General features: G+C 43.5%; 1 protein-coding gene across 1 annotated transcript in view; it reads right to left on the bottom strand.

Moving 5' to 3' along the window:
• The window catches only part of GUCY1A2 (guanylate cyclase 1 soluble subunit alpha 2), a 269493-nt gene that overhangs the window by 69708 nt on the left and 174656 nt on the right, over positions 1 to 25129 (bottom strand). The window contains exon 6 of the mRNA XM_065422786.1: positions 23491 to 23634. Within this exon, the coding sequence (XP_065278858.1) occupies positions 23491 to 23634 (144 nt within the window). The remainder of the gene's footprint in view (positions 1 to 23490; positions 23635 to 25129) is intronic.

Here is a 25129-nt window from a genome sequence, read left to right as displayed (position 1 = left end):
AGAATCTATTTCCGGGAAACTCCAGGTGAGGCATATTTGAGTGTCAGGTTGTTGAGTTCCCATTTGTGAACCTGGCATAAGTGTCTGCTCAGACTGTCAGGTATGGTGTTTTGAAGTCCTGTTAAGTACATAGCTGAGATGAGGATCTGATGGGTTATTCCCCAGTTCCACAGCTTTACTGTTCTACACAAGAGAAGGAGGATCTTGCACGCCCCCTATGGATTTATATAATAGATGCTGCTCTGTTGTCTGTCATTATCCTGATGATCTTAGGTAGGAAATGTTTGTAGGCATATATAGGTTAATATGGAGAGTGGATTCTTGGGCAGTCCATTTTGCCTTGAATGGTATGCCTTTGAAGATGAGCTCCCATTCTGTAAGAGATGCATACAATATTGTGGTTGGGAGCAGGGGGGTGAAGGGAATTCCTGTGCAGACCTTGTTTGGGTCTTTCTGCCAATTGGGGGAGATTAAGACCTGCCATGGGAACCAACACTAACTTGTTTAGTGTCTGTTTGGGGGCATAAGCAGTCCTCAACTAAGCCTGGAAGCAGAGAAAATGCAACTTGGGTCACATGGCAGCATGCACATTTGTCATGTTGCATGCCAAGACTTTCTTCTCAACATATGTTTGAGATGGGTACCTGAAAAGGGAAAGGAAGGAGAATGGTGCAGGGAAATGGAGACAAAATGTATAGAATAGCATATTATAACCTTCGAAAAGATCTTTTTGAAGTAATCTGCTCCTAGGAGGTTTGAAAAATGGGAGAGATGATCCCTAAAGGGTGGGAAGACAGAAGAACACTGTTGTAGATCTGTAAGGTGGAACAGACCATGGTCCTTGAGCATGATATCAAAATGGATGCATGCTCAATGAAGAGGGTTGAGTTGTAGCTGTGGTGGTGGCAGATGGTCTTCTCTTCTGGGATGCAGGCTCCTCTAGGGTGGTTATGAAGATCTCAGATAAGCTGGAAATTGTATGGGGTGAGATCTTGAAGCTATCTATGACCTGGTGAATTGTCTTTTATTTACAGGTGTGCAGATACAGAGGGAACAGGGAGTAGCTCTTAAATCCTTAAGTAGGGTGACCATACGTCCTGGCTGTCCCGGCCTTTTTTTACAAAACTGGGCATTTGTCAGTTGGCAAATCATCAGTTGGCAAGAGCAAACTGGACAAATGTCCAGTTTTGTAAAAAAATTGGGGTGGAACCCCTACCAGGGCACAGAGGAACGTGTGGGGGGAGGGGTTCAAGTGGCAACACTGGCCCTGTGCTGGAGAGAGGGCTAGGGAGAGTGGCTTGGGCCCATCGACCCACCCTGCATGCAGGGGAGAGAGGGGGGCCTTGGACCACCAGACCTACGAGGGACAGGGGAGCTTGGACCACTAGCCCTCTGCGCAGGGGGGAAGGGGTCTGTGGGAGGGGGGTTGCAGGTTGGAGGCAGGGGGGGTCTTGGGCCATTCTTTGGCACCAGTTGCAGGGGGACCTGAGGCTGGCCCCATGTGGGTGGGAGGCAGGGAGGGCTTGGGACAGCGCTGCGTGAGGGCCGGGGACAGGCCGGCCGGCTCAGGGGTGTCTTGTTTTCCCTTTGGGAAAATATGGTCACCCTATCCTTAAGAGAATGTAAGGACTCATTGGTGGAGTCACTGAACAGCTTGAGCTCATCAGTGGGAAAGTTCTCAGTAGCGTTCTGGACCTCCCCCAGAATCTTTGATTTCAGCCAGGAGGCAAAGTGTGCTTGCAACAAAGTTCTCGCCAATAACTGTCCCTTTGTGATGATCACCTAGGACTGCTCTCCTTTTTCCTGAAGCAGATAATCAAAAAAGCTAAATTTCTCATTGTTGGTATGGTTATATTTTTTCAGTCAGGGCTTGGTAATTGTCCATTCTAAATTGTAACAAAGCAGAAGAGTAAATTTAGCAGCCAAAGAGGTCTAGGGGTTTATAGTACTTATCATGCAGAGTAGCTTTCGAATAGTGTTGTCTACTTCGTTCATTCACAGCATCCACCAGCAAGGAATTGGGGGCTGGGTGCATGAATTAAAACTCAGAACCTTTAGCAGGAACATAGTATTTATCTGCCCTATTTCAAGTTGGAAGCATGGTTGCCGGGGTTTGTTAAGTTGTTATAGCAGCTTGAAGCAAGGCCTCATTTATAGGTAAGGCTAACCAACTAGACATGGCAGTATGAAGAATGTCTAAGAGTCTGTGTTCAGTCTCATGAACTTCCTCTAAGGGGATTTGGAGGGAGTCTGAGTCTCTTCATGAGCTCTTGGAAGTGCTTAAAATCATCCACATGAGGGAGGAGGAGACATTATCATATCATTAGGTGAGGAGGAGGGGGGGGAAAAGTTAGTCCATGGAGTAACTTCCTGATCAATTCTTTCCCCATGTTTCTCAAAAGAGTCCTCTTGGGGTGAATATTGACATGGAGTAGCACATGAGGGTGGTTGCTACCTCTGACATTTCCACAGCAGAATTGTTGTCTATAGGCAACCTACAGGTCCCAAAAAGGCCACTGAAGAGGGTCATAAGGGAAAGGTGGACACACCCAAGATTGGTGGTACCAGGAAGTGCCTGGTACCACCAGGAAGTGCCAGGAAGTGCCTGGTGGTACCAGGAAGTGCCATGGTGACCAAAGTGCCTTTGTCTTGAGGTTTCCTCTCACAGAATAAGTGTCTGGAAAGGCAGCTCTGGGTCAGTAATCAAGCAAACCTTAAACCGAGATCTGGGAGTCCGAGGAGCTGTCCTCATCTTAGTCCAGAGTAGGGGCAGATGGCAGTGTTGCAACAGATTGTCTGCCCTTCTAGTGGGTACCAGGAAGCAAAACGGTACCAGAGAATGATACGATACCAGTGACAGATGTGATTCTGGTACGAAGTCTTTCTATACTCATTAGCCAGGGAGACTCAGGCTCACCAGAAATAAACAGGTCCCTGGAGTATATGAACTCTTCCAGTACTGAGTGCAACTGCTCAGGAACCTGGTGAGGCTCAGGGTGGATGACTCAGTTCTGCTGCCTATCTTGGCTTCATCAGTATTGTCGGATCAGTTTGTGGCATTAACTGAGGTACCAACAAGAGTGCAGCAATAGGCACCAATTTTTTTGTTACCAAGTCCTTAGGGTCGCTACTATTACAATTGTGCTTAGATGGTCTGGGACTGGCCTCAGTACCAAAAGATGCTGGGTACTGTGGGACATAGAGGTACCTAAAACCTTGGATGACAAGGGTCCCTCTGCACTAGGAGCACTCAAAGCATCAGCAGTACCCTTCTTGGGAGGCAAGGACTCTGAAACTGCAGGTCTCTCAGGTAATCTAGATGTCTTAGCACCAACTTCTTTGAGGGGATCTAGAACTTCTTTTTTCCCCCTAAGTCTTGGTGCTGTCCATCAACATTTTCTTCCAATAAGGCCTATAAGGCAACTGAGCTGTGGAAGTCCATGGGGCACTCTGAACACTGGAGGACTTCTGTATAGGGAGGACATCAGGATCCAGGTCTGAAGACAGTCGAAGAGAGTTCTCCATCATGAGAAGCCTCAGATTTATCTCCTTGTTTTTTCTAGGCCAGCTCGTAAACCCTGAACAAATTCTGCACTTATATGGGATGTGTGTGTGTTCCCTAAGCAGCAGAGAAGGTGAGAGTGGCCATCACTAATTTGGATAGAATCCTGGCAAATGAGGATTTAGATATAACCCGAGGGAGAAAATACACTTCTTAGAGAAAGCAGGAGGCCCCCTTGGGGATGAGCTGGGGAGAGGCATCTTCCAAAAGTCCCCCAAATACACTATTGAAGTATTAAAAACTAATAAAACTAAAAGAAGCTCAGTAAAAACCAGATTACTCAGAACTGCTAAAAACTACACCTAAAAAGGAAGCTAGTTAAGGAAGTGGGCACCACAAGTCACTCTGTCTCAGGCCAAGGCAGTTGAGAAGGAACTGAGGGAGACATGTCCTACACTGTCCTTGGTATGGGACATGGGGATAGCTTGGGGTGGGCAAACTTTTTGGCCTGAGGGCCACATCGGGTTTCCAAAATTGTATGGAGGGCCGGTTAGAGGAGGCCGTGCCTCCCCAAACAGCCAGGCATGGCCCGGCCCCTGCCCCCTATCTGACCCCCCCCTACTTCTCACCCCCTGATGGCCCCCCCGAGACTCCTGCCCCATCCACTGCTCCCTGTCCCCTGACCGCCTCTGGACCCCCTGTCCCTGATTGCCCCCCGCCGCCCCGTCCAACCCCTCCTCTCATTCCTGATTGTCCCCCCTGGGACTTCTGTCCCATCCAACCACCCCTTCTGCCTGACTGCCCCCGGAACCCCTTCCCCTGACTGCCCCCACTGCCCCATCCAACCCCCCCTCCTTCCTGACTGCCCCCCAGGACTCCTGCCCCATTCAACCCCCCTGTTCCCTACCCTCTAGCTGCCCCGACCTCTATCCACACCCCCGGCCCCTGACCACCACCCTGAACTTCCCTGTCCTCTATCCAACCCCCCCCTGCTCCCTGCCCCCTTACCGCGCTGCCTGGAGCACTACAGCCATGCCGCCCAGAGCACCAGGATAGGCAGCCATGCTGCCCAGCTGGCTGCCAGCCACGCCACCGCACAGCACAGAGCACCAGGTCAGCACCAGCTCTGTAGCTGTGCTGCCCGGCAAGAGCTCACAGCCCACCGCGCATGTGCACCTGAAATGAAGTCCCCATATGAACATTACTCAAATAACTATGGGGTTATATTTGGATAGATTTCACTGTAATTGACCTGGGTGCTTCCTGGTATGTTCCCAAAGAATCAGGATGTCTGGGTATCCTGGTGTAGGGCACATTCTGAAGAGAATGAGGTCTCAGAAAAAGTGGCGGCATGGGTAAAGAATGGCCAGATCTGAAGAGGTACCTGCTTCTCTGCAATCCTCCTCTTGCTAATGAGGCAATTAGCAATGTGCTTCTCTCTCAGGCCTCACTCTTCCTAGTAAGCAGAGGAAGAATAAGTTGGTGGCCCTGTAGCTGAACTGTCGTTAGTTCAGGATTGGGTTCTGCTCTGCTGCCCAACTTGATCAGCATTACTCTGTGGTTATAGGAACAGCACTCTGTACAGTTTTCAAACTCTACATTCTACTTAGAACTGACATTGTCACAGTCTCTGATTAATAAGAGAAACGTTTTTAATCCAATAGATCCCAGAAATCCACATCCTCATAGTAGTAAAGGATGAAAATACCATTTCAGTAAAATAAATACTCCATTCAATTTCTCAGATTCACATATACCATTAAGCTGTTGTACAAGAGCTACCAAGTATGTTAAACCCCCTTATAATTGCCCTTGTTGTTGCATCATATATGTAATAACTGTTTCAGAGAAGGGGTGCACTGCATAACTGGATATTAAGGAGTCCCTTCAAAAGGAATAGAAATTGTAAATAAAGGGTATGGTTTTCTTTACAAAATTAATAAAGCACATGGGTACTTGAGTTAAAATGGCTGGAGTGATGAAAAAGCCCCTGAAGAGGCTAACAAATTCTGCAAATACACACAACCCAGAAACCAGGGAAGCATGCCGAGTTACAGGCCAACTCCTCTTAGCTGGTATTTGTTAAAGACACTGAGCCAAATTCAGCCATGGTGTAGTTCCATTGACTTTGGTAGAGTTTCATCCCCTGACACCACACCTGAATTTGGCCCACGCTGCCCACACTCCTAAAAATAAAGTACAAAACTTATAACGTCCAACTTCCTTATGAACTATACAGTTTTTCAAATCAAATACACAGCAAAGGAATCACCTTTAAAGTGAGGTGCTAATGCTGGTGAGCTCAGGAACTCAGCACACGAACTACAGTTGCATAACCACATTGTTCAGACATTGTCTAAAAATGGTTCTATATGCAAACGTGCTCTTTCACAGTAACGTTTCCACATAAAAATGACAAATTTCTCATTGAAGTTAGCCAACCTGAAATAGGATATTTTATAGCTTACGGAGACTGATTTAGACATTAGGTAAAAGCAGACGTTGCTAGGAAACCACAGCTTGAGCAAGGAACGTTACAGTACAGATTTCCACATGCTGATGATGAGACTATTCGCATCACCAACAGTCTTAACAATTTTAAAAGAGAACTGCAGCATTTAACTGTTTAGTTAAAACATACACAACTTGAGTGATTTAAGCAGCTGCTTGTAAAAGTGGACCAGCCCAGTGATAAAAGAAGGAAATCTGAACTAAAAACAAGCAGTGAAGAGCACTACCCCAGTAACAATATATAAATAAATGATTCCATTCCTACCAGTTCTTTACTGAACATAGTGTTCAGCAAGTCTGCTCCATCAGAAGCCATTAAACACAGTACATTCTAGAAAATTATGATTTTTTCAGTGTACAGAGCATTTGGGGCCACATGCCATATAAAAGTATGAGAGGAGCAGGGATCAGAAAAGGATTCCCCCACCCTAGAGTATGCTGATGGGTTGGGTTTTTGTTTGTTTTTGTCGTCTTATCAGAAGCATCAGAGATGGCCGCAGCAGGACATAGGGCACAGGAAGGGATGGACCATTGCTCTGAGGTGGCACCAAGTCACCTCCCTCTCAGGTGTTTGGCTTGCTGTTTCTTGCTCAGATGCTCAGGGTCTAACTGATCACCATATGTGCAGTTGGGAAGCTATTTTCCCTCAGGTCAAGACTGGTAGTGACCTTGGATGTTTTTCGCCTTCCTCTGCCACATGGAATGCAGGTCACTTGCCAGGATTATCTGAGTATATCTCACTTAATCAATTCTCTGCCACTGTAGGGGCCTCAGGCACTGGTGCACTTCAGTCCCTCCTATTCTCTGCCTATGGCACGTAATAGTCTAGTAGTCTCCTGTGGGCTGTGATATTTTGGTCTAATTTTGGTTGTTGGGTTCAATGTGTGGATGCTGGCTGGTGCTGGTGGCCTGTGATTTATCAGAGGTTTGATCTGGTAGTCCCTTCTGAGCCTAAACTTTATGATTCTAAGTGGAATTGGTTTGTCTGAAGAGCCAGAAGATTCTGGTTACATTAAATATGTCCTGTTGCCTGCCATTTAGTTGGAATGGAAATTTTTTGTTAAATTCACTGTGTACATAAGCAATTGCAATTCCATGGTGTCCCTTTTTCTCCCTGGTGCTCTGATTTAAATGATAAATATTCATAATCCCACACTCCCCACTGATCAGTTTAGCGATCCCCAACTGAGAGGAAAAAAAAGACAATTTAAGTAGACGAGACAGACAAAGAAATGGGAGGAAAGAATTGTCACTCACATTTTACAGATGGGGAATTTAGTGACTTGCTCAAGGTCATATGGAAAAGCTGTGGCAGAGCATGGAATTGGAACTGAGTCCCTGTCCAGATTTTTTTAAAACCACAAAGAACTAGGGAAAGTTCTTATACTAGATGTGAATTGGTCTTTTATTTGTAATTCTGTATTTCTCTCAAGCCAATATGCAAAGTTGTGTTATAGCGGTGCTAATGTTAAGACCACACTCTTAGTATAGAGTTTACAAAGCCACTTCAAAATTAGGCTAGTAAAATCACATCCGAGCAGTGTCTCTTGATAATGAAGAAAGGAAGGAAAAGACAATTCTGCATTGCTTTATATCATTGCAATCTAAGTAGATAAAAGTTCCAATCTGACCTAAATGATAATAAACTAATCCAATTTAACCCAGTATCAACTAAGCCATGTTCTGTACTACTCTATTTAGGCTATGTTATTACCTAGTCATTAGTAAGCAAGCAAACAGAGACCAGAAGGGAAGCAGAGTATGTTTTCATCCCTACCCTGATGAAAGCATTTATATTTCTAATTCTTATGCACCTATAACATTGTAATTTCATAGAAACATGATATTTTCCCTCTGTTAAGCAACATATCCTAAAGCATGCTTTGAATTGCTCTGATAGGGCACAGTTTTTATGCTTTCAACAGGAACAGCTGCACACAACAAATCTACATAATTGTAGAGTTAATTTTAGCAGCTTCATGCAAATCAATGTTAGCTTTTTCCTCTGCGTCTTCTGAGTTCTCTTTCTCTCTCCACAAACCTATTAGTGCCACCTTTGCACACTGCAAAAATATGCAGATAATATTGGAGAATGACTTCTTAGGAAAACTCTTTGGTCAAACTCATAATAAAACATATCCAGCAAGACCAGCACGCTGAAGAATAAGCTTATATGTGAAGCTTTTTGCTTCCCGATAAACTGGAAATGTTACAAATAGAATATTATTGAATAATATTAAAGCCATCAATTCAGCTAAATCACTAGATTACAGTTAAGCAGTCAGAAATAAACAGAAAACCTTTTTGTTTCACTGGAATACACACTTCACATTAAATAATTAGGCAGCATTTTAAGCATGATAAAAAATGATGCCAAAGATAATGCCAAGGATTTTAATACATTAAATGACATATGCACAGTGACCTTTATCTCTGAAGGTCCACGCTCTGGAGAATTCCTTTTACAGTATTAACTCTAGCTATTAAGATTAATATGCTGCTACCATATATAAAAGAAACATAAGGAGATAAGAAACAGATCTTGAATAACTGACATCCCAACCCCCCCCAAAAAAGCCACACAGAAATTGGGCTTGTTTTTGGTTTAATTGGCTTGTGAATTGCTTGTTGGCTAATTTTTGGCTTGTAGCTTGTTGCTTCTTTTTTTTTGATCGGCTCCCGGCAAGTGGGGGCAAGGGGCAAGCAGGGGCAAGGTGGGGAGAGAGTCAGGGGTGCACAGCGGGCCCACCACAGTCCCAGATGCACACTGGGGGGGGGTCTAGTCACATAGAGTGTTGGGGTTCTTAGGGATTAGCTTGTTTTGGCCTTGTTCTGAAATGGGATTAGCTTGATTTTTGGTTTATTGTGAAAGTTGGGGTGCTTCATTACCAGATGAAAGTTGGCAACTGTGCCTTTTAAATGTATGAAACAGTTTTAAATCAATATTGTCATACAACCAGTGGCAGATTAGCCACTGGGCAAAGGGGTCTCGTGCCCGGGGGCCCCAGAAAAATGGGCACCCCCGCAACCCCACCCACTCCGTCAGCTTGCCCCGCTCTGCCCATCCGACGTTCCTGCAGTGGAGCAGGGTTGAGGTGTGGGAGCATGCCCCGCTCCGTCCACCCGGCGCTCCTGCCAGGGAGCGGGGTTGGGGCGCGGGGGCTTGCCCCGCTCAACCTGCCTACCCAGCGCTCCAGCCAGGGAGTGGGTGTGGGGCAAGCCCCCCCAACTCCGCTCCCTGGCAGGAGCGCCAGGCAGACAGAGCGGGGCAAGCCCCTGCGGCCTGATCCCGCTCCCTGGGTATGGACAAAGTAAAAAATAAATCATGAGCTCAGGATTTGCCCACTAGTCAAAGTTGCAATATCAATCCATTCACTGTTAGCAATATTTCGTTCAGAAACAAATCACAGAAGAGATTCTGTATTACAACAATGGTGACAGGATGTGTGAAAGCTATCAGGTCTACCACTCTCCTGCTTTCTCTGCTAAAGCCAGCAAGCTTTTAGTACATTGTAAATCACAGGACATTGAAGCATGTGCAAGGAATACAGGATCGGCCTCCATTTTCCTCTCACACTTCTGCTTCCTTTAGCTCTATTGAAAGTGACAAAGCTCTGGAAATGCTTTCGCTGCATACCAGGTCTCATCTAAATGCTGAGAGATATGAGTCATAGTGTAATGTGATGTGCTGGATATAAAACAAGCCTTTTAACAGACCCAAGTCATATACCTGCAGCCAATCTCAAGTTTCATCAAGATTAAATGTAGTTTATAAGGTCACATGAATATTGTTTTACGGGCCAGATTTTCATAATTGCATGCACCAAAATCTCTGTGTGTGGTTACCATAATTCACTGTGGTTCTCAACCTTTCCAGACTACTGTACCCTGTTCAGGAGTCCGATTTGTCTTGTGTACCCCAAGTTTCAACTCACTTAAAAACTACTTGCTTACAAAATCAGACATAGAAGTATAAAAGTGCCACAGCATGCTATTACTGAAAAATTGCTTACTTTCTCATTTTGTTTGTATGAAATTTTAGATTGTACTGACTTTGCGAGTGCTTTTTTTATGTAGTCTGTTGTAAAACTAGGCAAGTATCTAGATGAGTTGATATAGCACCTGGAAGACCTCTGCGTACGCCTAAGGATACACTTACCCCTGGTTGAGAACCACTGCCATAATTATTATAATACCCATGCTAACTGCACGTACAAATGGCTAGTTAAATGTATACATAAGAATAGTCATATTGGATCAGACCAAAGGTCCATCTAGCCCAGTATCCTGTCTTCCAACAGTGGCCAATGCCAGGTGCCCCAGAGGGAATGAACAGAACAGGCAATCATCAAGTGATCCATCCCGTCGCCCACTCCCAGCTTCTGGCAAATAGAGGCTAGGGACACCATCCCTACCCATCCTGGCTAATAGCCATGAATGGACTTATCCTCCATTAACTTATCTAGTTCTTTTTTGAACCCTGTTATAGCGTTGGCTTTCACAACATCCCCTGGCAAGGATTTCCTTTTGTTTGTTTTAAACCTGCTACCTATTAATTTCATTTGGTGACCCCTAGTTCTGGTGTTATGAGGAGTAAATAACACTTCCTTATTTACTTTCTCTACACCTGTCATGATTTTATAGACCTCTATCATATCCCCCCTTAGTCATCTCTTTTCCAGCTGAAAAGTCCCAGTCTTATTATTCTCTCCTCACATGGCAGCCGTTCCATACCCCTAATCATTTTTGTTGCCCTTTCATGAACCTTTTCCAATTCCAATGTATCTTTTGCATACTGCATGCAGTATTCAAGATGTGGGTGTACCATGGATTTATATAGAGTCAATATGATATTTTGTCTTATTATCTATCCCTTTCTTAATGATTCCCAACATTCTGTTAGCTTTTTTGACTGCCGCTGTACATTGAGTGGATGTTTTTAGAGAACTATTCACAATGACTCCAAAATTTTCTTAAGTGGTAACAGCTAATTTAGACCCCAGCATTTTATATGTATAGTTGGGATTCTTTTTTCCAACGTGCATTACTTTACATTTATCCACATTGAATTTCATCTGCCATTTTGTTGCCCAGTCACCCAGTTTTGAGAGATCCTTTTGTAGCTCTTAGCAGCCTGCTTTGGACTTAACTATCCTGAGTAGTTTTGTATTTGCTGCAAATTTTGCCACCTCACTGTTTGGCCCCTTTTTCCAGAGCATTTATGAAAATGTTGAATAGGACTGGTCCCGGTACAGACCCCTGGGGGACACCACTATTCACCTCTCTCCACTGTGAAAACTGATCATTTATTCCTACCTTTTTTTTCTATCTTTAACCAGTTACCAATACATGAGAGGAACTTCCCTCTTATCCCATGACAGCTTACTTTGCTTAAGAGCCTTTGATGAGGGACCTTGTCAAAGGCTTTCTGAAAATTTAAGTACACTACATCCACTGGCTCCCCCTTCTCAACATGCTTGTTGACCCTGTCAAAGAATTCTAGTATATTGGTGAGGCACGATTTCCCTTTACAAAAACAATATATTAACAGTATATCTGGTCATCTGTGGATGCATTTTGTTTGTGCAATTTTATGTAACTCTGGCACAAATTTTCCAACTTTGATACTGTAGCTTTCCATTTATTGCTTTTTTTTACTATTGTTTTTCTAACTTGTTGACTTCCTTTTTCTGTTATCTCACAAGCTGCCAGTTTTTATTATAGCAATCATTACTTCAAACATGAACCAAATATGTAAACATTTACCTTTTCATGAATTCAACCCTCATAAGACCACAAAATATACCAGAAAAGTGGATTTCTAATGTAAACACGCTCAATGACCCATAATCATATAGCCCCAAACACCATTAAGAGCCAAACAAATGTTTCCTAGCCCCAGAGCAGCAGCTAGGCCCTTCATATTCTCTAGATCTTTTCCCTTTGTTCTGTGGAACTAAAACCTCTGTAGGCAACATAACTCAATGAAGTTCACAATTGGAGGGATATGTTTAAAATAATCCCTAAACAATCAACCATTTAAAATAATACAGCATAGAAGTCAGTATGACTACACATTTCTAGTGGTTCATTTCTAAATTCTCAGCTTCAACTATGATCTCATAGTTAGCTACGAGGTGTCTCTGGAAAAGAAATCCCTCTAAATACCAATATGGCATAATAGGGTCTGCTTCACAGTAGAAAGTATTATCAAAATAAAAGCGGGGGTAGAGGGAATAATTTTATACTAAAAGCTGTAAGCTCATTAACGAAGTTAAACTTCAATTGTTTGCAGTTTAATTTATTCCATGGAATGACTGAAAAATAGTTACTAATCCTGTTTAGTAGTTGTTGTTCTGGGAGATGCATTGCACATGTCCATTCCACTCTTGGTGTCTGCGTGCCCAGCGCACAACCATAGGAAACTTGTTCCCACAGTAGTACCTGTTGGGTGACTTGAGCATCCTCTACTGTTCTGCATGCAGGTATAAAGGGTAGAGTCGCCCTTAGCCCCTCTCAGTTCCTCCTTGGGGGAATTCCAATGCAGGGGGTAGGAGGGCAGGTTGCTTGAAGAGCAACAGCTATCTACCGGTTGGTAACAGTTTTTTCTTCGACTGATTGCACATGTGCATTTCACTCTTCGTGACTCACAAGTAAGACTAACATTTTGGCTTGGATATTTTTATTAAAAGTCACAGACAGGATGTGGGCAATAATAAAATCACAGACATGTTCAAAAGGCCAGTGTTAGGGGGTAGCAATCAGGGCAATTGCCTGGGGCCCCATGCCACAGGGGGCCCCGTGAAGCTAAGTTATGGGCAACGGGGTTTGGGCTTCAGTCACGGGTGGCAGGGCTCAGGGCTTGGCTTCAATCCTGCACAGCGGGACTCAGGCCCAGGGCCGGAGCCCGAGCCCCACTCCCTGGGGCCAGAGCCTAAGTCTTGCCACCCGGGGCCAGAACCCAAGCCCAGCCATGCAGGGCTGAGTTAGCGGAATTTTGAGGAAGTTGCTGATCTTGTAAAATCACGAAGTCCTTGACCTCCATGATTGACTTGTAGCCTACTACCAAGTCACGAATACATCTCTGATGTTAATGTGTCAAGCTAAGTCTTCTGGGGACCACAGACATGGAATCTGTAGAGAACCCAGATGGGCTTCCCTCCCAGGGCAGTTACATTTGTCACTACAGTCTATTTAAATAAACATTGGAGTACGACTTTTCCAATTCTAGCATCATCTCTGGAGTCTTGAGCAACAGCATAATGGGAAGCAAATGTGTGGAATGAGGACCAAGTTGCCTTCTGCAGATGTCTACAATCAGAACCTGCTCCAGAAACTCTGCTGAAGCCAATATTGTGATCTTGTTGAATGAGCTGTGACTCTGCTCGGCGGGGTGACTTTAGCCAAGTCATAGCATGTGTATGCAGGAGGCTATCCAAGAAGAGATTCTCTGAGTGGAGACTATTGTCCTTTTATTCTGTCTGCCACTGCTACAAACAGTTGGGAGGACTAACATAATCCTGGTCCTGTCCAGGTAGAATGCCAGAGCTCATCTGACATCCGGGGTATGCAAATACTCCTCTTCCCTGCTCAAATGTGACTTCTGAAAGAATGCAGGCAAATAAATGTGCTGGTTGATATGGAAAGAAGACACTACCTTTGGAACAAACCCCGGATGAGGACCCAAGGAGACGTTTATCCTTAAAGAATATCATACAGGGAGGCCTGGACATTAAGGCACACAGCTTTCCTACCCTTTTGGATGAGGTGATGCCCATTAAAAATTTCACCTTCATTGATAGATACAGCAGAAAGCAAAGTAGCCAAAGGCTTAAACAAGGCAACCCATCAGGATACAGCTTGATAAGGCCTTTCAAAAACCTTATGGACATGTTAGAGAAAAGAGAGCAATTATCTACTTTAGGTTGGAATGCTGAAATAGCTGCCAGATGTTCTTTTATTGAACTAACAGCTAAACCAGGTGCAATAAGTAGTCCAGGATATGTTGAACCAACGAATGGGACAGTGATACCCCATACCGGTGAGACCAAATGGAAAAAAATAAAAGACTCCACTTAGCGAGAACTCTCTCTTGTGGAAGGTTTTTTACTATTTAGCAGGTTCTCTTGAATCTTTTTCAAGACTGTAAGCTTAGATGGAGTAGGCACCATGATCTTGGGAGATTAGGTCTGACTCTAGTGGAAGTAAGATTGGAGATTTCACTGACAGCGCCAGAAGAGTGGAGAACCAATGTTGATGGGCCCCACACTGGAGCTGGTCCCGTCTTATCTTTATTGTTAGTAACACCCCGTGAATGAGCAGGACTGCAGGAAAAGCATAGAGAAGCCTGCCTGACCACAGCAGCAAAAGCTGTCAGGAAACCTGGACTGTGACCTTGTAGAGAGTAGAATTGCTGACTCTTTCTGTTGGTGTTTGTCACAACTGGGTCCCCTTGGGGAATCCTCTACTGATGGAAGATGTATCTGGCCACATCTAGATAAAGAGACCACTCGTGGTGATGTGTAAACAATCAGCTCAGTGATCTGATAGATTGTTCAGGAAGCTTCTAGATCTATTGAGTTGGCAACACAGAGCTCCCAGATCAGAGTTACTTCTCGACAGAGTGGGGAGGCGTGGTCTCCTCCTTGCTTGTTGAGATAGAACATAGCTGCTGTGTTGTCTGTGAGAACTAACAGGCTGTTTCCCTTGATCTGTGGCAGCAACACTTGGCACACCAGTCTTACAGCTTTCAGCTCTCTGATGTTGTGTCAAGCTAAGTCTTCTGGGGACCATAGACATTAAGTCTGTAGAGAACCCATCCAAGGGAACTGTCTGTCACTAGCGTGAACAGTGGTTGTGGATGGGAAAATGGAATGCCTACACATACATTGGCTGGACTTGTCCACCAATCTAGAGATCTGGACAGGCTTTTAGAAATCCAAGGACTTTAAGGTGGCTTTTAAGTCTTTAAGCCCATGGAGCCTGCTATCCATCTACACTGAGAACAGAAAAGGACCCTCAAATGGCAAGTTCTGAATAGTATTCTGGACTTCATAGGAGAGACCAAAGCACTGTAACCAAGAGGGTCTCCACATGGCAACTGCAGATGCCATGGTCCTAACTGCTGAGTCTGCTGCATCCAGCCCAGCCACAAGCTATGTTCTTGAGACTAGTCTGCCCTTGTTCACCAGGGAAGAGAACTCCTGCCTTGTGTTCTCCGGAAGCAGCTCTTTAAACTTCTCCATGGAGCCCCATAAATTAAAATCCTAACGCCCCACCAGAGCCTGTTGGTTGGAAATTCAAAGCTGCAAATCCCCAGTTGACTAAATCTTCCTGCCAAACAAGTTCAGCCTCTTTGCATCCTTTGATTTGGGGGTGGCAGCCTGATGCCCCTGTCACTCTCTCTCATTAGCTGCTGTAATGACTAATGACCCTGGAGGTGGGTCAGTGTAGAGATATTCAAAGCCTTGGGAAAGCACATAATACTTGCGCTTTGCCCTTGAGGTGGGCGGCCATGAAGATGGGGTCTGCAATAGTGTTTTTATAGGCTCTTGTATTGCCTCATTAATTGGTAGAGCTACCTTGGAGGGACCTGCCATCAATAAAATGTCAATTGGGCAATGTGAAGATTCCCTGACCTCCTTGACCTGAATGCCTACGTCTACAGCCCCCTCTTTAACAATCCTCATCAGCTTTAAAATCACCAGGAGGGGGTGAAGTTGCCTCTGCAGAAACTGCCTGTCGGGAGAGGATGAGGAGGAAGCAAAGAGTGGAAGTGGTTGAATTTCTCCAACAGGCTGTTCCTCTGCTTCTATGATCTCTTTCTAATGCCTGGCAGCTTGGTGTGCAGTCTCCCCCTGTCTAGATGAGGGCAATGAGCAGGCATAGTGAGAGGAAGATCTGGAAGCTGAAGGGAAACCCCCATGGGTTCCAAAAAGGCCATTGATACAGGGCAGGACCCCAATGAGCTCCTGATTACATTTCCATGGCAGCATTATGGGTTGTGAGGATCTCTGAGGGGACTGGAGAGTCCTGCTTCAGGCTTGTGAGACATAAAATCCCACTCCAAGACCAACTAGAGAGATTCCCCTTCCTCCAACCATGGAAAGGCAGTTCCCCTCGGTGCCAGGGACTGGTACCGAGAACCCGGGGATGGGAGGAACCCCGCTATCATTGCTGGCTCCCCCCGGGATGGTACCAATGGGCCCACTCTCTGAGAAGTAGGCAGCTGGTGCAGTACTGCAAGCTGAACTGCTGGAGCTGGTGCCAGATGGGGCAATGGTGCCGAAGGATCGGACTCCTGCACTGTTGGAGACTCCAGCACTGAGAGGCAGAGCAAATTCCTTGCTGCTGCAAATGCCTCCTGTGTAGTCAGCATGGCGATCACTTCTTGTTGCTATGCCGATTAAGTTGATGGTGTCACTTCTGGCACCAGACTCAATGGTGCCCTTTGCAGTCCTGGAGACAACAGGGCCATCTTAGGAACTGATTTGGAGGAGGAGTGGTTAGATTTCCAATGCACTCAACTCGACTCCTTGCCCCTCTTCCTAGACTTGGAAGGTGGATATCTTTCCCTGGTCAGAGCCTCTTTACAAGTCTTATATTTCTTCCTCAGTATGGCTGGGGGGAGATCGGTGCTGGGACTCCAACAGCACTGGAAGTGTGCTTGTCACTGAAGCTGCAGCACTCGGCACTGAGTGAGACTGGGACTGCTCCAATGGTGGGCTGAGTGCCGCCTCAATCAGCAGAAATTTCAGCCTAGCCTCCCGGTCCTTCTCTGTTCTAGGTTCAAATTCCCAGCAAACTTGGCACTTGCCTTTCACATGTATTTCACCCAGGCAGTTCAGATACCTATTGTGCTCACCAGCCTGGGCCTGGAGCAAGAAACATACGGCTTGAAACCTGATGACCGAGGCATACCTTGGTGCTGGCAGCAGGACTCCAAAATGGGAAAGAACAACAAAATCGAAAAACCTCTTATTTTTGTAAAAAACAGCTAAAACTTACGAACTGTGCTAACTATACTAACTACTAAATTAACTATATTATACAGAACTGAGAGAAACTGTTCTGGCAATGAACAGGAGTTCCAACAACTGCCACAGGCAGTAAGAAGGAACTGGGGGGGAGGGGGAGGCCGGCTCTGCCCTTTATACTTGGATGCAGTGGCATGCGGCAGTAGAGGACACTTGAGCCTCCCAACAGGTACCACTGCAAGAAAAAGTTTCCGACAGCCACACATTGGGCACACAGACACCAACATTAGAATGTACATGGGCAATTGCTCAAAGAGTAACCATTTCCTGCAGTTAAAGAAGCAGTGTCATAAACAGATAGTTAAGGGTTAATGCCTCTTTTACCTGTAAAAGGTTAAGAAGTTCACCTAGCCTAGCTGACACCTGACCAGAGGAACCAATGGGGGGATAAGATGGTTCAAAAGGAAGGAGGGAAGTTTCCTTTGTTTAGAGTTTAGTTTCAGTTTTGACCGGAGTGGGAAAGCTCCAGAAATCAGCCTCTTATCAAGTAGTGAGTATTAGTGAAGGGAATAAATAGGTTTATGTTTATTTTCTTTGTAACTTGTCTTGGGCATTCAGGAATAATCAAATTGGGTAATTTTTGTGTAACTAAGTTTTTGCCAGGGGAACATCCTCTGTGTTTTGAATCTGTTGTCTGTGAGATCCTCTGGTATGCTATCTCCCAGAGGGTTTTCTTTTACCTTTCTTTTCTTTAATTAAAAGTCTTATTTTTAAGAACCTGATTGATTTTTTCTTGTGTTAAGATCCAAGGGGATTGGATCTGGACTCACCAGAAATTGGTGGGGGAAAGGAGGGGGGATGGTTAAATTCTCCTTGTGTTAAGTAAGATCCAAGGGTTTGGATTAATGTTCACCAGAAAATTGGTGAAGAAGTCTCTCAAAGCTACCCAGGGAAAGGAGTTAGAACTTGGGAGTGGTGGCAGCAAAACCAGATCTAAACTGGTAATTCAGTTTAGGGGTTCACATGCAGGTCCCCATATCTGTACTCTAAAGTCCAGAGTGGGGGTGAAACCTATGACAAGCAGTTATTAGCCATTTTAGTGGGAGAAACACAAAATGTAGTTCTGATTAGAAACTGTGAACAGTAGGTAATTTAGTATTAATATAATTACAATTTAATTTTAAATGTGTATCTCTGACAATGTAGTAATTGACTCACTTCTCTAAAACTGCTACTACAGTATACTGTCTAATGAAGATAGTTTTGGTCACACAACTATGTTAAAGCAATTAAAGATATTAAAAAGATAGATGTCAAAAGAAACTGGCAAGACTGGTGTCTAATTTTGAGTGGTTTTGAAATATATGAATACTTACATAAACGTTATGCTAAAATACAACCTTTAAACATATCAGCACTCTATCTACAACAATGCAGACAAGGAGTAGGGAAATGTGTATAGTTCTCAGGAGAACCTACCATGGACAAGAAAAAAAGAGCACAATTCATCTCTCACTGATGTGAGTGGAAGGTCTGCCATTGATTTCAGTAAGAGTACAATCAGATCCTGCAAAGGGGGACACGTCATGGTGTACCTTCATTCAAATAACATCTCTAACCTAGGCATATAGCAGCCTTACATTTTGCACCCGTTTGTATCCAATATATCTTTTAAAGTAGGGCTGTCAAATGATTAAAAAAATTAATCACTATTAATCGTGCAATTAAAAAAAATAGTCGTGATTAATCATGCTGTTAAACAATAATAGAATATTATTTATATAAATAATTTTGGATGTTTTCCACATTTTCAAATATATTGATTTCAATTACAACACACAATACCAAGTGTACTGTCTCACTTTATATTTATTTTTATTATAAATATTTGCACTGTAAAAATAAAAGAAACAGTATTTTTCAACTAACTTAATAAAAGTACCATAGTGCAATTTCTTTATAATGAAAGTTGAACTTACAAACGTAGAAATATGTACAAAAAATAGAAATAATATAAAGTGAGTATTGTACACTTTGTATTCTGTGTTGTAATTGAAATCAATATATTTGAAAATGCAGAAAAACATCCACAATATTTAATACATTTCAATTGGTATTCTATTGTTTAACAGTGCGATTAAAACTGTGATTAATCACGATTAATTTTTTTAATTGTGATTAATTTTTTGAGTTAATTGCGTGAGTTAACGGCGATTAATTGACAGCCCTATTTTAAAGTCAATATATTGTCTATAAATACAATAGCTTAATTCCAAATATAGAGCCTGATTTAAAGCCAGTTGAAGCAATGAAAAGACTTCAACTTGTATACAAACTTAAAGACCCCTTAACATACAGTCAGATCCACACAGGTACAAATGTCCCCACTATGTGAATCTGATTGCAGGATAGGTGCCTCCATGATTTATAAACAAAACATACTCTAATGGGCACCTCCTCGGATGGGGAAAATCATCATAGTTACGTCAATCCTGGCTGTAAGTTAAAGCTAGAAAAGTTCAAATTAGAGATAAGGCATACACTTTTAACAGTGAGGGTTATTAACCGTTGGAACAAACTACCCAAGGAAAGTGTTGAATTCTGTCTCTTGATGTATTCAGATCAAGACTGGCTGCCTTTCTGTAAGATTTGCTTTAGCCAAACCCAAGTTATTGGGTTCAATACAGAGGTTACTGAGGGAAATTCTATGGTTTGGGTCATACAGGAAGTCCGACTAGATGATGATATAATTAACTCTTCTGGCCTTAAAATCAATAGATCTATGATTCTAGGTGCAATATGTGATGTATCCAGATTGATTTTTTTCTTTGCCGAACCAGAAAGAGATACAGTTAAGATTTTTAGGCATAATATATGAGCGTTCGTGACTGTATTCCCTTCAAAAGCACTTTTCTTCTACAGACTTTTCATGTTCTTATGATTTTTTTAAAACCAATTGTTGCAGTGCTAGAGAACTTACTATAAAATAATAATGACAATAATAAAAACAGTTCACAATTTACTATGTGTAGGATGTAATATGTAGAATGTATATTTTAGGTGTTGGGACATGTGAAAAAGGTGCCTGCTTGTCTGTCAAGAAAAAAGAACAGCCAGGTAAAAAGCTGAGCCAGCAACCTGATCAGGTAAACAACTTGGTCAGCAATCCAAACAGGTAAACAACTGAGTTAGCAAACTAATCGTAGTGTTAGGCAGAAAAGTGTTTATACAATATATAATTAACTTTGTAACAATAGGAAATGACTGCCTAGGAAGGAACACTGCAGAAAGGGATCTGGGGGTCACAGTGGATCACAAGCTAAATATGAGTCAACAGTGTAAGGCTGTTGCAAAAAAAGTAAACATCATTCTGGGATGTATTAGCAGGAGTATTGTAAGCAAGACACGAGAAGTAATTCTTCCGCTCTACTCTGTGCTGATTAGGCCTCAACTGGAGTATTGTGTCCAATTCGGGGGACCACATTTCAGGAAAGATGTGGACAAATTGGAGAAAGTCTAGAGAACAGCAACAAAAATGATTAAAGGTCTAGAAAACATGACCTATGAGGGAAGATTGAAAAAATTGGGTTTGTTTAGTCTGGAGAAGAGAAGACGGAGAGGGGACATGATAACAGTTTTCAAGTACATAAAAGGTTGTTACAAGGAGGAGGGAGGAAAATTGTTCTTCTTAACATCTGAGGATAGAACAAGAAGCAATGGGCTTAAATTGCAGCAACGGTGGTTTAGGTTGGAAATTAGGAAGAACTTCCTGTCAGAGTGGTTAAGCACTGGAATAAATTGCCTAGGGAGGTTGTGGAATCTCCATCATTGGGGATTTTTAAGAGCAAGTTGGACAAACACCTGTCAGGGATGGTCTAGCTAATACTTAGTTCTGCCTTGAGTGCAGGCGACTGGACTAGATGACCTCTCGAAGTCATTTCCAGTTCTATGATTCTATGAATGTATTTAAGGCAAGCACCTGAATGTGGGTGTGCACTTGCATTTAATCCTATGCTGTGTCCTGTTTCAGTGGACTGATCACTCACTGAAGCAGTGAATAAACAACATACTTCTTCAGATCAAGAGTCTGTCTGTGAACCTGTTCTGGGTAGCGGGAAAAAGAATCGGTCAACACTATGACCCTTCTAGTCAGTCACACACCTGAAAATATCACCATGATCACAGCAATTTATTTAAAAAGAACAACCACCGATATCTAGAACAAGTAGTCTAGAACAGTGGTTCTCAACCAGGGGTCCAAGGCCCTCTAAGAGCCATGAGTAGGTTTCAGGAGGTCCCCCAAAATAAACCAGAGAGCAGCGCCGATGTTAGACTTGCTGGGGCCTAGGGAAGAAAGCTGAAGCCCAAGCCCTGCCACCCAGGGTTGAAGCTAAAGCCTGAGCAACTTAACTTCGCGGAGCCGCCTGTGGAGTCAGGCCCTGAGTCACTGCCCTGCTTACTACTCCCTAATGTCAGCCCTAGCTTTAAATCTACTGAATATGGAGAAAAACAGTTGTTGTGGCACAAGTGGCTGGGGAATTTTTATAGCATGTTGCGGGGGCCTCAGAAAAAAAAGTTTGAGAACCCATGATCTAGAAGGCAGCCCTTTCCAAGTGTTACACCTTCGCTACAAATTATTAATCAGCCTTCATTGTTTGGGAATTGTTTTGTTTATCCAATAATCTGGGAGAAACGGTCCTTCAAAAATAGGATCAAATGTATCAATTGAAAATATCCATAGGTCAAATGCTGCCTTTTCAGTTGTCCGTAGGAATAATGTGTGCCTGTCTATGCTTTCCCCCCCATCTTGAAATGCCCATATGAGAGCTGTATGCAGAGTAGTTGTAGCCATGTCAGTCCAAGATATTAGGGAGACAAGGTGTATGAGGTAATATCTTTTACAGGACCAAATTCTGTGGGTGAGAGAGACAAGCTTTCAAGCTGAAGAAGAGCTCTGTGGGGCTCAAAAGCTTGTCTCTCTCACTAGCAAAAGCTGATCCAATAAAAAAAAATCACCTCACCAATCTTGTCTCTCTAATACTAGAGCTGGATGAACAATTTCTACCTAAATAGGTTTTTGACAGAAAATTGGGGTTTCTGCAAAAAGTGTCTGTTTTCTGCAGAATTTATTTTTTTGTTAACCCGCCTTCTCCCTCAAATCCCTGAAAACTGAAATATTTCTATGTGGATATGCTACCGCGTTACCTCGTGGGATTTGTACTTTGTTTGCCTTAGGTCCCCATTCTCATCTACGGGCTGGGCTCCCAGGATAGACCACATCCCCCATGATTCGCCATGGCCTGGGACTTTCATGCCTGGAAATGGGTGGTGGTGCATCATGGCACAGTGGTGCATGGGAGATTGTAATTTGCTCCGAGAGCGCATAAGGCACCCACAAAACAATTCCCAGGAGACACCGCAGCAGCATTTCTGAACTGATTTTTTGGAGGATTTGCCTAAATATTTTTAGTTTTGGCCAACAACATTTTTTGGTATTTGAGTTCTCGCCCCCAAATATAAATTTTCTATTGAAACCCCCCTCATTTTCCAACCAGCTCTAGTGAGTAGACTCTTCATCATGTGATTCAGAGAACATGCAAAGCGCCACTGGGGGGAATCAGCCTAGCCTTCTCCCTGGCATGGCCTTTGTCAAGCAGTCTGCCCTGAAAACTGCTTGACATGCAACTCTCCCATTTTCAATAATAGTTTCTCTTAGATAGTGCTTTGCCTTTTAAAATTAAAAGTCTGCATTTCAGGAAATGCAATTTAATCAGGAAAACAGTATAATAGTAGGAAAAAGCCCTTTCACAGCAGTGGAGTACAGTACTGTATACAGATATGTGCATGAGTCTTCCTTATTTCATGTTGTTCAGGGGGTCTGATTAAAAAAACTGGACATTCCAGGGCATTTTTTTTCCATTGAGCACACATAGTAAAACCCACACATGACATGACCATTGGGAAAGGAAGCCATGTGTGTCCCTATCCAATTCCTTCTGCATCTGTGACCAAGTTCCCCATCAGACACCCCAGCCCAGATGCAAACAAGCTGAAAGGTTAGCAGGGCATGGTAAGAAGCAACACAACTGACAGTGAGTTGGGAATTCCTATGAAAAGATCTATGGTTTTCCTTACCTTGCTAGTCTGTGATGCCAGACCATGACGAAGCAATACAAACTAAATAGGGAAGGAGGTTCTGCCTGACAGAGAGGGTGGGTAACCCCCCAACAGCTTCATTATTAGGGTTGTCAGCAGTTTGGCAATGGGATGTGGGGACAATAGATTGATAGAGCCCTATGTGACTGTTGAGGAATATCAAAAAAATTAATATGCACAAAAGACACATTGCCGCATATGGGGACATCTTGATTATGCCACAAATTCCTCATAACTAAGAGCAGACTTCCCTTACATCACCATCCAGAATCTGGTGGACTGTACTTGATCAAATATACGGATAGGTTCCAGTGACTAGCTGGGAATACAGAGCAGTGAGGTTACCTTAATAGGTCTCCCGTCTGGTGTAAGTACCTCTTCTGAAAGTTCCATCATCTTCAGAGCCATCAAAGCAATGGGTTTCGCATGACTAAGGCTCTTCCTATGGAGCCCTGCTGCAACACAGTATGCATCACCTATTGTTTCCACCTGCAGCAATCAGACAAATCAAATGTAAAAGTATGATAATGAGCAGAGATCTGTGCCATTAGTTATCTGCAATCACAAGATGTTGCTTAAAAACATGTCAGCAAAATATCAATAAAAAAAGCAATTAGACAACGGAGCATAATTACCCGAGTTTGCAAACAGGCACAGTCAAAACCTGACATCTCATTGCATAGTTGTTCATCATCATCAACTGCAGAAGATCATTAAATCTAGGACAATGTGCACTATCAAATGAAATATGATAACATTACCCCACAGGAAAATAGGATTTTCTATATTAGAGTTAGACCAAAAACTAGTTACAGCTAAGAGCTGGTGCCACCATTTATTCTGCTGTGGAGTAAGACTTGTACTAAGCAGTAATAATTCATAATTATTATTTATTCTAGTTGAAAAATACATTAAGATGAGAGTTACAGGAGCCTAAATGTTTCCATAAAAAACAAGTGAATTGTACATCACTTATCATTAGAATCTTGTTCCTCTTAGGGCTGGGAGAATTCAAGAGAAAGGATTTTATAGCTTACCATAATTTTTGTTTCTCATAATCACACACCCACTGGTACTAGAGCTGACTGCTGGGTACTGTCTGCCTGTCTGTCTACCTAGGTATGCAGCTATTCTGAAACCTCTTATTTTTGTATAGGCTATTTAGGCTCTCTCTACTTCATAGATTACCTGAGCACCAGTTCCCTGCCTCAGACCAATGAGTGCAGCAGATTGCTTCTCCTACCCCTTAGCCTCACTGTTCCTGATGGGAAGCCAACTTACTGGAGTAAGGGGCGCAGGGGAAATTAAGGGAGCACTCTGGCTTAGGACAAAATCAGCCTATGAAACCAACAAGCCCTATAATCCTCCAATTATACTGACAGAATCACCCTTTGCAAAGTTTGTCTACCCACACTTCTGTAGCCACCTCCCTGCACAATCCTTCGGTGCACTCTCAAGCAGGCTTGGCTTAGAAGCATGAATGTAGGTTTTACTATCCACCACCAGTCTCTTTCCCTCCCTTCACTGCAGCTCTATTAAGAGAATGGCAGAAAAGCATTCTGCAAAGATTAGCATGAGAGGAGAGACGTAAGTGCTGACTGTAGAGCTGCCCTGGCAGCCACTTTGTGCCTGGCCCTTTTGTCCCTGGGATGTCTACTTATATTTTGTCCTCAGGGTTGACAGGTAAGAAATCAGGACATTCAACTTGATTAATTTCCAGTCCTGGTAAGGCACCAGCATAAGACAGACTTTGAAATCCCCCCACTACATCTGATCATTACACAGGGCACCAATCCAGAAGGTCAGCTGACCTTAAGGTAGGTAGAGAATCATCACACCAGCCAGGTCACCAATTACGGTCTCCTGTTCTGGGGGAACAGAGTCCAACAAAATATATAGAATTCAACATCCCCAGAAAGGAAAGGGTCTTCAGCCTGCCTCTAGGCCCCTGGGGGTGGTATGTCCTTGACTCAGCAGCTTACAA

The sequence above is a fragment of the Emys orbicularis genome, chromosome 1 (assembly GCF_028017835.1).
Source record: "Emys orbicularis isolate rEmyOrb1 chromosome 1, rEmyOrb1.hap1, whole genome shotgun sequence".
Lineage (NCBI taxonomy): Eukaryota > Metazoa > Chordata > Testudines > Emydidae > Emys > Emys orbicularis.
This window is presented reverse-complemented; position numbering and strand designations above follow the sequence as displayed.